General features: G+C 42.9%; 1 protein-coding gene across 2 annotated transcripts in view; it reads left to right on the top strand.

The window, feature by feature from the left end:
• LOC121535289 (dipeptidyl aminopeptidase-like protein 6) overlaps nt 1-14,257 on the top strand; it is a 113,436-nt gene that overhangs the window by 71,450 nt on the left and 27,729 nt on the right. For both annotated transcript variants that reach the window (XM_041842191.1, XM_041842192.1), the window contains exons 2-3: nt 5,416-5,530; nt 10,601-10,699. In XM_041842191.1, the coding sequence (XP_041698125.1) occupies nt 5,416-5,530; nt 10,601-10,699 (214 nt within the window). The remainder of the gene's footprint in view (nt 1-5,415; nt 5,531-10,600; nt 10,700-14,257) is intronic.

Raw genomic sequence — 14,257 nt, 5'->3', positions numbered from 1 at the left:
AAAGGAAATAATAATCTCCAATCTCCAAAATATTACTATTTTTAAAACAAGCCATAGAAAGCTGTGTGCAATTTCATTTTCATCCACCAGAAAATATGGAACAAATATTACAACAAACATTATGGTTAAACTAAAAAAATACATTATATTTGGATTATACTTTTTTTCCAGTATAATCTTTTTTTATGAAATCATAAAAAGGAGTGGTGGAGTTACAGTGCATTCGGAAAGTATTCAGACCCCTTGACTTTTTCCACATTTTGTTACGTTACAGCCTTTACTTTTTTCCCTCATCACACACAATACCCCATAATGACAAAGCAAAACAGGTTTAATACATAAATAAAAACTGAAATATCACATTTACGTAAGTATTCAGACCCTTTACTCAGTACTTTGTTGAAGCACCTTTGGCAGTGATTACAGCCTCGGGTTGTCTTGGATATGACGCTACAAGCTTGGCACACCTGTATTTGGGGAGTTTCTCCCATTCTTCTCTGCAGATCCTCTCAAGCTCTGTCAAGTTGGATGGGGAGCGTTGCTGCACAGCTATTTTCAGGTCTCTCCAGGGTTGTTCAATCAGGTTCAAGTCTGGGCTCTGGCTGGGTCACTCAAGGACATTCAGAGACTTGTCCCGAAGCCACTCCTGTGTTTTCTTGGCTGTGTGCTTAGGGTCGTTGTCCTGTTGGAAGGTGAACTTTCGCCCCAGTCTGAGTTCCTGAGCACTCTGGAGCAGGTTTTCATCAAGGATCTCTCTGTACTTTGCTCCGATCATCTTTGCCTCGATCCTGACTAGTCTCCCAGTCCCTGCCGCTGAAAAACATCCCAACAGCATGATGCTGCCACCACCATCCTTCACCGTAGGGATGGTGCCAGGTTTCCTCCAGACGTGACGCTTGGCATTCAGGCCAAAGAGTTCAATCTTGGTTTCATCAGACCAGACAATCATGTTTCTCATGGTCTGAGAGTCCTTTAGGTGCCTTTTGGCAAACTCCAGTGGGCTGTCATATGCCTTTTTACTGAGGAGAGGTTTCTGTCTGGCCACTCTACCATAAAGGCCTGATTGGTGGAGTGCTGCAGAGATGGTTGTCCTTCTGGAAGGTTCTCCCATCTCCACAGAGGAACTCAGAGCTCTGTCAGAGTGACCATCGGGTTCTTGGCCAAGGCCCTTCTCCCCCGATTGCTAAGTTTGGCCGGGCGGCCAGCTCTAGGAAGAGTCTTGGTGGTTCCAAACTTCTTCCATTTAAGAATGTTGTAGGCCACTGTGTTCTTGGGGACCTTCAATGCTGCAGAAATGTTTTGGTATCCTTCCTCAGATCTGTGCCTCGACACAATTCTGTCTTGGAGCTCTACGGACAATTCCTTCGACCTCATGGCTTGGTTTTTGCTCTGACATGCACTGTCAACTGTGGGACCTTATATAGACAGGTGTGTGACTTTCCAAATCATGTCCAATCAATTGAATGTACCACAGGTGGACTCCAATCAAGTTGTAGAAACATCTCAAGGATGATCAATGGAAACAGGATGCACTTGAGTTCAATTTCGAGTCTCATACTTATGTAAATAAGATATTTCTGTTTTTTTAGATTTAATACATTTGCAAAAATGTCTAAAAACCTGTTTTCGCTTTGTCATTATGGGGTATTGTGTATAGATTGATGAAGAATTTGTTTTATTTAATCCATTTTAGAATAAGGCTGTAACGTAACAAAATGTGGAAAAAGTCAAGGGGTCTGAATACTTTCTGAAGGCACTGTCTGTCACACATGCAGCTAACAAAAATATATGGCAATGTCTGCTCTATCCAAAATTACAACCAACTGATTGCAGCATTACTGCAAAAATGTTGGAGGGAAGCGGAAGGGGGAGAAGGTAAGGAACTTGTCTGTCGGCCCTGCATTAAAGACCAAAAATTGGATAAATAAAAAGTATACCAGTTCCATTCAAGAACCAAAAAATTTACAGCTGCGCCATACAGGTTGCTAAATAGTTGGATGAGATTTTCGATGTGCCGATTCCATGGCACATGGTTTATGAACTGATAGACAAGAAAATGAGTTTTAACACATTTAAATTCTTGCAACCAATAGAATGTTATGTATATGGGGGATACAACCATCCCAGCTCTGCAGAATTTGCTGCGAAGAGACATAATCATTAGATAATTTGTTTTGGTACTGGCAAAAAAATCACATTTACCTAAAACTAACTCTGCAAATAGCACTGCTGGTGACTTTAAAATCAATAATATAATAATGCTCTTTGTAAAAATGTTCATCTTTAATTTACAATCTGTAGAAACGATGAGAAAAAAGTTCTGAACTTTTGTAAAATATCACAGCACAGTTATAGCACAAATATATGGCAAGTAGATATCCAAACTGGATGGTTTTCAGAGATGGATTGGTAGCTGATGGGTGGACCTAAAAAGGGGAACTAATGTAAAATGTACTGTGTCTGGAAAATGTATATAGTATGTATAAGCTGGAAGTAGAAGTCTAAGTATTGTTGTCCATTAGTTTACTCCAATTAGGGTGGTAGGGTTAGGGGAAAATAATAAAGAAGAATAAAAACTAACATACATTCCTTTCTCAGAACGTGAATAAAACTTTCCATAAAAACCACAAGAAAACTTTAGTAACATTCAGAGAACGTTCTAAGATTATTTAAAAACATATAAATTCCGTTCTCAGCATCAACAAAACTCTCTCTATCCTCTATCTTGTTAGGTGTGTTTAGGTGTGTTGGCTGCGCCCACTAATTCGCCACATCTGCTCTTAATGAGTGCTTGTTTCCTTTCAAATGTGATCTGTTTGAATAGAGTATAGAGAACAGAAGATTATAGGTTCCAATCTCACGGCTGCCGTGTCACAATAAAAACATGTGTTTGCTGATTAATGGCTAACGGAATGACTTTCCATGTGTTCTATCTCTGCTTGGAGTTGAAAAATGTTAACCAAAAATAAGCTAGCAGTGTTATTTAAAGTCTTACTGGAAGTTATTAAAAAATCACCAAATAACCTATAATTTTTGTTCTCAGAGCTTTAATAAAACCTCCCAGGAAAACTTATAAGGAACCAGAGTAAAACGTTCTCAGAACCCTCCCTGCAACCTAAAAATCAACATTTCCAGAACAGGCGAAATTTTCACTTCTGTTCTCAGAACGTATAAAATTAACTTTCAATTTTACCAGTCAGGAAACGTATGGCTTTGCATTGACAACCAATGTGAAACCAAAAACATACGTTCCTACAACTTCCAAGGAACCAAATGTGCTAGCGAGAATGAATATTCACACAGGCTAGTTAGACTGGCGTCAATATGGCTGGTATGGTTATGCTGAGTAAAGGCTTTTAGTGTGGCAAAGAGCCAACATGTCATGTTTATGGATCCCAACTATGTTACCTCTGCTGTAGGTTCTATTATCACCGAGCCGTAACCTTGACACTCTCAAAGGCTCTCTTCAAAGTGTTCAAAATGGAATTCTCACCTGAACCTTTGCAGTGTACTGTAGATATCTATGGGCCTTGATCTGTATATTTGATCTGCATAGCATATTATTCCTTTGTTTATTACTTGTGGAGGTCAGAGGGCAGCAGACAGTGATTTCCTGATGAACCCACAGTGTTAGGGCTTTAGGTGATAACACAGGCAGATTCATTTCCTCTATCTCAGACCCTTATCTCACTATCAGTTTAATATGAGGGAGATGCCACCACCACCACCACCACCATGGCCTCAGACAGAAAGATGCAGAGCAACACTGATCCATATTAATCTAGAGCTGTTGATTGCCTTGTTCCCAATTAAGCCTGATCTCTAACTGCCCACAGTGACATGCTGTGCTCCAGCCACTGCTCAGAGCTCAGTGGAGGGGAGAGAGACATACCCTAATGAGGAGACACTGTGCAGGGGCCTCTGCATTAATCAGTTTAGCCTACTTCCAGATCTTTAAGTGCTTTAGCCAACTCGGTTGTCATGCCTCTGGAAGTAGGCTAAACTGGAACCAGGCTAAAATCAGCCTTGGAGACCAACAGATACAGCAAAGTCTTAACACTGATTCACCTATAGGACACTCATCCCTCTACACTCAGAACATATCAAAGACCAGAATCTCATGAACTAATCATGCTGGGCTTTTTATATCTGCAAATGAGATGGTGTGCAGTGAGGTATCTGCCTCAGTTTACATTCGATTGGCAGTCTTATCGGGTAACCAATACAGCCACTGCACCTCCATAGGGGTACAGTTAGGTTTTGTATGTCATGTGGAATTGACTGTATGTGTTTAGAGTAATAGGGTTGATAGACCATCTACTGTCTGTTTGGCTCTGAGGAGAGGAGAGGCTCATTATTTTGCTCACTCTGTGTGCCTGTTGTCTCTTGTTCTGCATGGAGCAAGAGCACATAGTACATATGCCACTCCACCCAGGCAAAGAGGCTGCAAATAGACTCATCCTGAGCACTAGGACCATGGGGTAGTGTAATACAATACTAGATGAGGTAGAATGACTGTAGAAGCTGCAGGATAGTGATCTGTCCTACAGAGAGAGTGGAATGGAAAGGGAACGGTGTAAAGGTGTGAATGACTCTGGGGATGTGCTCAGATGCTCTGGATCTCCCAACGCAGCACATTTTAACATAAGGAACTGTCTTCAGCGTATTCTTGTTTTTTCCTGTCAGTTCCCCAATCAGAGCTTATTCTGTCACTTAGATTCCCACTAGGTTCTTTCAACAGCTGTGTGGCTGAGCGCCTGTCACAGGAGTACTGCAGTAGTAGCACAAACACAGTCAGTGGGTACGTTTACATGCACAGTAATAATTTGACATTAAACTGATTATGGCAGTAGGCAGATTATGCAGTAGTCATGTAAACACCTTACTCTGCTTATCTTAATCGGCATAAGGTCAAAATCAAAGTAAGGATACACCGATTAAAACACCTGGTTTCTGAGCAATCTTTAGAATTATTAGGACATGTAAACACCTTAATTGTATTTGATCAGCGCATGTGCTAGCACCAGCCGAGCGAGCCTCCCTCTTTAGCGTGAGTGAAGTGAGTTCGGAACAACTGAATGTATGCGTCTTAGAAGTAGTTTTCACATACAAACTCAGAATCAAATATGCTTACCAAAAATTACATGTTCGCTGTGGTAGAACATTTATTTTGATTGGCGATTTTCTGTATTTGTCAGAGTGCCATCAGGTAGCCTGATTTCAGATGTGTTCACGTAAACGGGAATATTAGTGAAATCGTTCTTCTTGCAAAGCATGTAAACGTTTTAATCGAACTATTATATTCATCTGATTATCCACAATAATCGCATTATTGTGTGTATGTAACCGTACTCATTGCCTCCACTTCATTCTCCCCCATTGACCCCTATTAACTTGTGTGTGTTTGTGTTGCAGGACCTGGTGAGCAGTGCCCCTCCACAGAGGAACTGGAAGGGGATAGTCATCGCCCTGCTGGTCATCTGCATCATCTTGTCTCTGATCGTCACATCCGTCATCCTGCTCACCCCAAGTATGTAACACACAATGCTGCATCACACTACACACACTCAGCTATATTACTACACAAACACAACACCACACTCATAATAACACAAACACACTCAGCTATATTACAATACGCTTAGAAACACCTATTACACTCCGCTAGATTACACCACACACTCTCTCAGATACATAACACTACAAACACAGCATCACTTCCCTAACACACACTTTGTAAGCATAGCAACCGTCAAGATGTATGACGGATGGGGCAGGAAGCTGCAAACGTTGTTAAATCAAGTCATTCTCATACAGATGTGGGACCTTAATTTGATCACCCTATTGTTGCAGGAAATGTCCTGCACAGCAGAAAATGCTAATTTGTAGTGTATTCAAGGTTTTAAAAAAGTTTGTAATTTCCACTTTAAAATGTCTGACTTGATTTGCCTTAACTAAAAATGTATCAACCCCTACAAAAATTTCCATTAATTATAATCCACACAATAATTAACATTTCCTGTTGCTGCTGGATTATTTTCCTGCTGTGAGAAACTAGTCAAATTAAGGTCCTACATCTGTACCTGAGTCAGGCCACCAAAAGAAAACGTATAGTTAGGGATTGCAATTGGCCTTGCTAGCAGACAGCCCAGTAGGTCATTTCATTTCATAAGCCCGTTCATTCAAAGACAGACAGGAGTAGAGATGGTGATGTTGAGATGAGTCAGCTTGGAGATTGCATATTGGTTTTTCAGAAAGACGAGGTGAGGTCATCCTCTCACTAGGTAATGGGGCTTTAATGTAAAATGTCATTCAGTCTTGTTTAATGGAGATTATTATGCAGTAATAGCTCTAGTCATTTGTACAATTGCCAGTGCATCAGAGGTGCTATTTGCCAGAATGGCGCCAGAGGAGATGGCTGCCATTTTACGGGCTCCTAACCAATTGTGCTATTGTGTGTGATTTTTCACATTATTTGTAACTTATTTTGTACATAATGTTTCTTCAATCGTCTCTTATGACCGAAAAGAGCTTCTGGATATCAGTACAGCGATTACTCACCTCGTACTGGACGAAGATTTTTCTTTAACGAGTCGGACGTGAAGGACTTTCTTCAAACATACGACAAGGCCCAAATCCCCGTCATTCGCATGAGAAAGAGACTGAGATATCGGTGATGTAGGTCGGGATGCCTTGTAAGGATCCGACGGCGAGTGTGTAATCTGCCTCTACCATCTGTCCTATTAGCCAACGTACAATCATTGGATACCAAAATAGACAAACTAAGATCACGGATATCCTACCAACGGGACATTAAAAACTGTAATATCTTATGTTTCACCGAGTCGTGGCTGAACGACGACATGGACAACAGACAGCTGGCGGGATATACGCTGCATCGGCAAGATAGAACGGCTGACTCCAGTAAGACAAGGGGTGGCAGTCTGTGTGTATTTGTAAACAACAGCTGGTGCACGAAATCTAATATTATGGAAGTCTCGAGCTTTTGCTCGCCTGAGGTAGAGTATCTCATGATAAGCTGTAGACCACACTATTGATCAAGAGAGTTTTCAACTATATTTTTCGTAGCTGTCTATTTACCACCACAAACCGATGCTGGCACTAAGACCGCACTCAATGAGCTGTATAAAGCCATAAGCAAACAGGAAAACGCTCATCCAGATGCGGCGCACCTAGTGGCCGGGGACTTTAATGCAGGGAAACTTAAATCCGTTTTACCTAATTTCTACCAGCATGTTAAATGTGCAACCAGAGGGGAAAAAAACTCTAGACCACCTTTACTCCACACACAGAGACGCGTACAAAGCTCTCCCTCGCCCTCCATTTGGCAAATCTGACCATAACTCTATCCTCCTGATTCCTGCTTACAAGCAAAAACTAAAGCAGGAAGCACCAGTGACTCGGTCAATAAACAAGTGGTCAGATGACACAGATGCGAAGCTACAGGACTGTTTTGCTAGCACAGACTGGAATATGTTCCGGGATTCTTCCGATGGCATTGAGGAGTACCCCACATCAGTCACTGGCTTCATCAATTAGTGCATCGATGACGTCGTCTCCACAGTGACCGTACGTACATACCCCAACCAGAAGCCATGGATTAAAGGCAACATCCGCACTGAGCTAAAGGGTAGAGCTGCCGCTTTCAAGGAGCGGGACTCTAACCTGGACGCTTATAAGAAATCCTGCCATGCCCTCCGACGAACCATCAAACAGGCAAAGCGTCTATACAGGACTAAGATTGACTCGTACTACACCGGCTCCGACGCTTGTCGGATGTGACAGGGCTTACAAACTATTACAGACTACAAAGGGAAGAACAGCCGGGAGCTGCCCAGTGACACGAGCCTACCAGACGAGCTAAATTACTTCTATGCTCGCTTCGAGGCAAGCAACACTGAAGCATGCATGAGAGCATCAGCTGTTCCGGATGACTGTGTGATCACGCTCTCCGTAGCCGATGTGAGTAAGACCTTTAAATAGGTCAACAATCGCAAGGCCGCAGGGCCAGACGGATTACCAGGATGTGTACTCCGAGCATACGCTGACCAACTGGCAAGTGTCTTCACTGATATTTTCAACCCGATCCACAGATGTTGCAATCTCTATTGCACTCCACACTGCCCTTTCCCACCTGGACAAAAGGAACACCTACGTGAGAATGCTATTCATTGACTACAGCTCAGCGTTCAACACCATAGTGCCCTCAAAGCTCATCAATAAGCTAAGGTTCCTGGGACTAAACACCTCCCTCTGCAACTGGATCCTGGACTTCCTGACGGGCTGCCCCCAGGTAGTAAGGGTAGGTAACAACACATCTGCCACACTTATCCTCAACACAGGGGCCCCTCAGGGGTGCATGCTCAGTCCCCTCCTGTACTCCCTGTTCACCCATGACTGCATGGCCAGGCATGACTCCAACACAATCATTAAGTTTGCCGACGACACAACAGTGGTAGGCCTGATCACCGACAACGATAAGACAGCATATAGGGAGGAGGTCAGAGACCTGGCCATGTGGTGCCAGGATAACAACTTCTCCCTCAACGTGATCAAGACAAAGGAGATGATTGTGGACTACAGAAAAAAGAAGAGGACCGAGCACGCCCCCATTCTCATCGACTGGTCTGTAATGGAGCAGGTTGAGCGCTTCAAGTTTCTTGGTATCCACATCACCAACAAACTATCATGGTCCAAACACACCAAGACAGTAGTGAAGAGGGCACGACAAAGCCTTTTCCCCCTCAGGAGACTGAAAAGATTTGGCATGGCAGCTGCACCACCGAGAGCATCCTGACTGGTTGCATCACTGCCTGGTATGGCAACTGCTACAGAGGGTAGTGCGTACTGCCCAGTACATCCCTGTGGCCAAGCTTCCTGCCATCCAGGACCTCCATACCAGGCGGTGTCAGAGGAAGGCCCTCAAAATTGTCAGACTCCAGCCACCCTAGTCATAGACTGTTCTCTCTGCTACCGCACGGCAAGCGGTACCGGAGCGCCAAGTCTAGGTCCAAAAGGCTTCTAAACAGCTTTTACCCCCAAGCCATAAGACTCCTGAACAGCTAATCAAATGGCTACCCGGACTATTTGCATTGCACCCCCCCCCCCCCCCCCACCCCCCTTTTACGCTGCTGCTACTCTCTGTTTATTATTTATGCATAGTCACTTTAACTCTACCTACATGTACATATTACCTAAATTACCTCGACTAACCTGTGCCCCCGCACATTGACTCTGTACCGGTACCCCCTGTATATAGCCTCGCTACTGTTATTTTACTGCTGCTCTTTAATTATTTTTACTTAACACTTATTTTTCATAAAACTGCATTGTTGGTTAAGGGCTAGCATTTCACTGTAAGGTCGACACCTGTTGTATTCGGCGCATGTGAAAAATAACATTTTATTTGATTTTATTTGATGTTGGGAATCCCTCTCAATGGTCTTTTACCAACAGATGAAGATACATTTTCAAATACAGAGACTTGCAAAGGTATTTTTAGTTCTCTCAATTCTCTGCTAAATCCACTTACTGGCACTGACACATACGATTGTCCATTCTAGCATATTGTACTGTTAATACTCTGTCTTTTCCTGAATAAACTGACAGGTGAATGGAGAAGATAACTATGTAAAGCTCCCATATGGGGTTGAAGGGGCATAGACACACACACACACCACCGTCTTTATGTAACTCAACCCTCTTGCTCTGCTGTCTACCCTGACTGGTCTCTGCTGTCTACCCTGACTGGTCTCTGCTGTCTACCCTGACTGGTCTCTGCTGTCTACCCTGACTGGTCTCTGCTGTCTACCCTGACTGGTCTCTGCTGTCTACCCTGACTGGTCTCTGCTGTCTACCCTGACTGGTCTCTGCTGTCTACCCTGACTGGTCTCTGCTGTCTACCCTGACTGGTCTCTGCTGTCTACCCTGACTGGTCTCTGCTGTCTACCCTGACTGGTCTCTGCTGTCTACCCTGACTGGTCTCTGCTGTCTACCCTGACTGGTCTCTGCTGTCTACCCTGACTGGTCTCTGCTGTCTACCCTGACTGGTCTCTGCTGTCTACCCTGACTGGTCTCTGCTGTCTACCCTGTGTAGCTGGGTTAGAGGGAGTTACAGGCTGCTGTGAATTGATGCTGGCGGTTCAATGGAGCGCTACCCTGGGCCAAGAGTCTCTTTCTTCTTTGTAACCTTTCCTTAATCGCTGTGCCTGTGATATGGGAATTACAGTCCTACTATCTCCAGAGACAGAAACAGCAGATAATAGTCTGATTCTGACAGATGTCTCCTACCCTATTTTTATGACCCCTTAGGCAACTTCATGCAGGATAAGTAAAATATTAAAGATTTTTGGAAATGGAAAATGCACTTTCTTGCAGCTGAAAGCTACTCAAGTCACAAAGGCAGACTGTAAAGTAATTAAGTCAGAGTTCTGACTGACTGACAGTAACCAGGTAACAAAGATGGCCAGATCCCTTTTTTATGTGAAAGAGAATTAAAACATAACAGTATCATATTGCTGTAACTCATTCATTCTATGTCTTCTTCCACTTTTGTTTTGTTGATATATTCCACTGGCAGTTGCAGATGATAGCCTTGCCCTCAAGAAGAAAGTCACCATCGAGGACGTCTTTGGAGGAGATCTTCACGTGCACGACCCCGACGCTACATGGCTCAGCGGTGAGTTGCTATAGTTACACCCTGCCCTTTCACCTGCCAATAGAAACTGAAGCTAACACAGCACCCACCAACCAGGAACTGTTACATATCAGTTTACATTATTAGAGCACCACATTTACATACGGTAGACAGCGGTCGCTAAGGCAATGACTCTATCCCAGTATGTATTCCAAGCCGCATTACTTTTCCCATTAGACAGCCATTACTATCAAACAAGAGGGCCACACATAAAACATATGGAAACCTAACTAGGACTTCAATTGCCTAAACATAATCATAGAAACCCAAATCCTGATTTAAAGGCATAATGGATCACTCAGCCGACGTGTTTACTGTGAATGCTCATTATCAAGTCCTCAAGGATTACATGGTTATAGTCTCATGGTTATTCCCTTAGAACAGAGACAGACAGCCCACATAACTAAGTAAGTGTTATACAGAGACACAACGACAGAGTCATGTAATCCAATGGAACCTTGAAATGTGCCTGTTTCCACTACTGTCTCCAGAGAGTAAATCCCAAAGAAATTGATTCTGTATGTCATTCTATGGTAGATTTTTCACAATAAGCATCCAGTTTATGCTGTTATGCACCATACAGTACTGTAGCTATAATGTATGCAGAGCATGTACAGGACAGGAATGGCCCAAATTAAAGCGATGTAGGGCTGGTCTAACCTTTTTAACCTTGACAAAGTCAAGTGGAAAGTAAACTCACATGAATATTTGCTCAAATTACTGTTCGCCCTCTAGTGTTAGAGATTCAAACTACTTTGTTTTTTCATTGACTCTCCATTAAACACAAAAGTAGTACCAGAATGTATTTTATTTCCACATACTTTTACATACAGTGAGGGAAAAAAGTATTTGATCCCCTGCTGATTTTGTACGTTTGCCCTCTGACAAAGAAATGGTCAGTCTATAATTTTAATGGTAGGTTTATTTGAACAGTGAGAGACAGAATAACAACAACAAAAATCCAGAAAAACACATGTCAAAAATGTTATAAATTGATTTTCATTTTAATGAGGGAAATAAGTATTTGACCCCCTCTCAATCAGAAAGATTTCTGGTTCCCAGGTGTCTTTTATACAGGTAACGAGCTGAGATTAGGAGCACACTCTTAAAGGGAGTGCTCCTAATCTCAGCTTGTTACCTGTATAAAAGACACCTGTCCACAGAAGCAATCAATCAATCAGATTCCAAACTCTCCACCATGGCCAAGACCAAAGAGCTCTCCAAGGATGTCAGGGACAAGATTGTAGACCTACACAAGGCTGGAATGGGCTACAAGACCATCGCCAAGCAGCTTGGTGAGAAGGTGACAACAGTTGGTGCGATTATTCGGAAATGGAAGAAACACAAAAGAACTGTCAATCTCCCTCGGCCTGGGGCTCCATGCAAGATCTCACCTCGTGGAGTTGCAATGATCATGAGAACGGTGAGGAATCAGCCCAGAACTACACGGGAGGATCTTGTCAATGATCTCAAGGCAGCTGGGACCATAGTCACCAAGAAAACAATTGGTAACACACTACGCCGTGAAGGACTGAAATCCTGCAGCGCCCGCAAGGTCCCCCTGCTCAAGAAAGCACATATACATGCCCGTCTGAAGTTTGCCAATGAACATCTGAATGATTCAGAGGAGAACTGGGTGAAAGTGTTGTGGTCAGATGAGACCAAAATGGAGCTCTTTGGCATCAACTCAACTCGCCGTGTTTGGAGGAGGAGGAATGCTGCCTATGACCCCAAGAACACCATCCCCACCGTCAAACATGGAGGTGGAAACATTATGCTTTGGGGGTGTTTTTCTGCTAAGGGGACAGGACAACTTTACTGCATCAAATCGACAATGGACGGGGCCATGTACCGTCAAATCTTGGGTGAGAACCTCCAGCATGACAATGACCCAAAACACACGGCCAAGGCAACAAAGGAGTGGCTCAAGAAGAAGCACATTAAGGTCCTGGAGTGGCCTAGCCAGTCTCCAGACCTTAATCCCATAGAAAATCTGTGGAGGGAGCTGAAGTTTCGAGTTGCCAAACGTCAGCCTCGAAACCTTAATGACTTGGAGAAGATCTGCAAAGAGGAGTGGGACAAAATCCCTCCTGAGATGTGTGCAAACCTGGTGGCCAACTACAAGAAACGTCTGACCTCTGTGATTGCCAACAAGGGTTTTGCCACCAAGTACTAAGTCATGTTTTGCAGAGGGGTCAAATACTTATTTCCCTCATTAAAATGCAAATCAATTTATAACATTTTTGACATGCGTTTTTCTGGATTTTTGTATTCTGTCTCTCACTGTTCAAATAAACCTACCATTAAAATTATAGACTGATCTTGTCTTTGTCAGTGGGCAAACGTACAACATCAAATACTTTTTTCCCTCACTGTACTGATTTATATACAACTTTAGACACTGTATGCAGCAGTAACCTAGCTTATCTTCTTCTCCAGAAAGTAGCCTTTTCACAATAATGTAATATATATTATATCGTCATAATTACTCACTCAGTCTGGATATCTCTGAAGATAATTTAAACTGAATTGAAAATTCAAATCATGGCAGAATATTTTGGCCCAGTCGGCCCTGCCATGACTTTGGCAACATGCTGATGTCCAGTGTTTTTCCCTGCAGAGTTTTCTGTAAAAGACAGCCAGAGGACTATGTAGGGAAATGGTGGCTGCAGAGAAGTTAAACAGCAGGCTAAACGGCGTTTCCCTCAGCAAATGGACCATGATAATTAACCTCACCAGCAGAAACACACACACACACACCACACACCCCACACCACACACACAAACTTCAAAGCGTGTATTTTTCTAACGCAACATTGGAATGTTCTCTATCATCCTCTGATAAAACCTTAGTGAGTCATCGTCTGACATTCCTCCGTGTCAAAGTGAAGTTAATGCAATCAGTTCAATATTTGGTTCTAATGACCAGTGATAATGCGTAGGATCGTGCGACCTTGTACTTCAGTAGTCCTCATCAATATGTGTTGCGTTGGTTTCATTCAGTGATACATAATTGATCCACCGTTGCTCTTTGATCACCGCTTATCACCGGTCTCTTTGAAGCTGTCCTATGAGCAGGGCTCAAGACTAACCTTTTTCATCACCGTCCCAGAATCGTCCCAAAAGTGCAATAACAACCTTCCCAAACTGAAGATGAACCATCCTAAATGCTAAAATACTATGTTTATTTTAATGTTTTGATATGCCAACATGGGTCTACTCTAGGACCAAGGTCATTCACAGTGATTTAAAACGCTAATAAGAGTAGCCTACTACTGAAATGGATAAATGGGTCTGTCAACTGAGCCAGAAATTCACATAAAATAATTTACCTCTAAAAAAGGCCAACATTGGAATAATATTAAAATTGATTTTTGCATAAATGTACAGGTAACTGACAAAATAATGGAAACACTTGAGTAAATGAGGGAAACAAAGTATATTGAAAGCAGGTGCTTCCACACAGGTGTGTTTCCTGAGTTAATTAAGCAATTAACATCCCATCATGCTTAGGGTCATGTATAAAAATACCCAGTTGCC

The sequence above is a fragment of the Coregonus clupeaformis genome, chromosome 21, assembly GCF_020615455.1.
Source record: "Coregonus clupeaformis isolate EN_2021a chromosome 21, ASM2061545v1, whole genome shotgun sequence".
NCBI lineage: Eukaryota > Metazoa > Chordata > Actinopteri > Salmoniformes > Salmonidae > Coregonus > Coregonus clupeaformis.
This window is presented reverse-complemented; position numbering and strand designations above follow the sequence as displayed.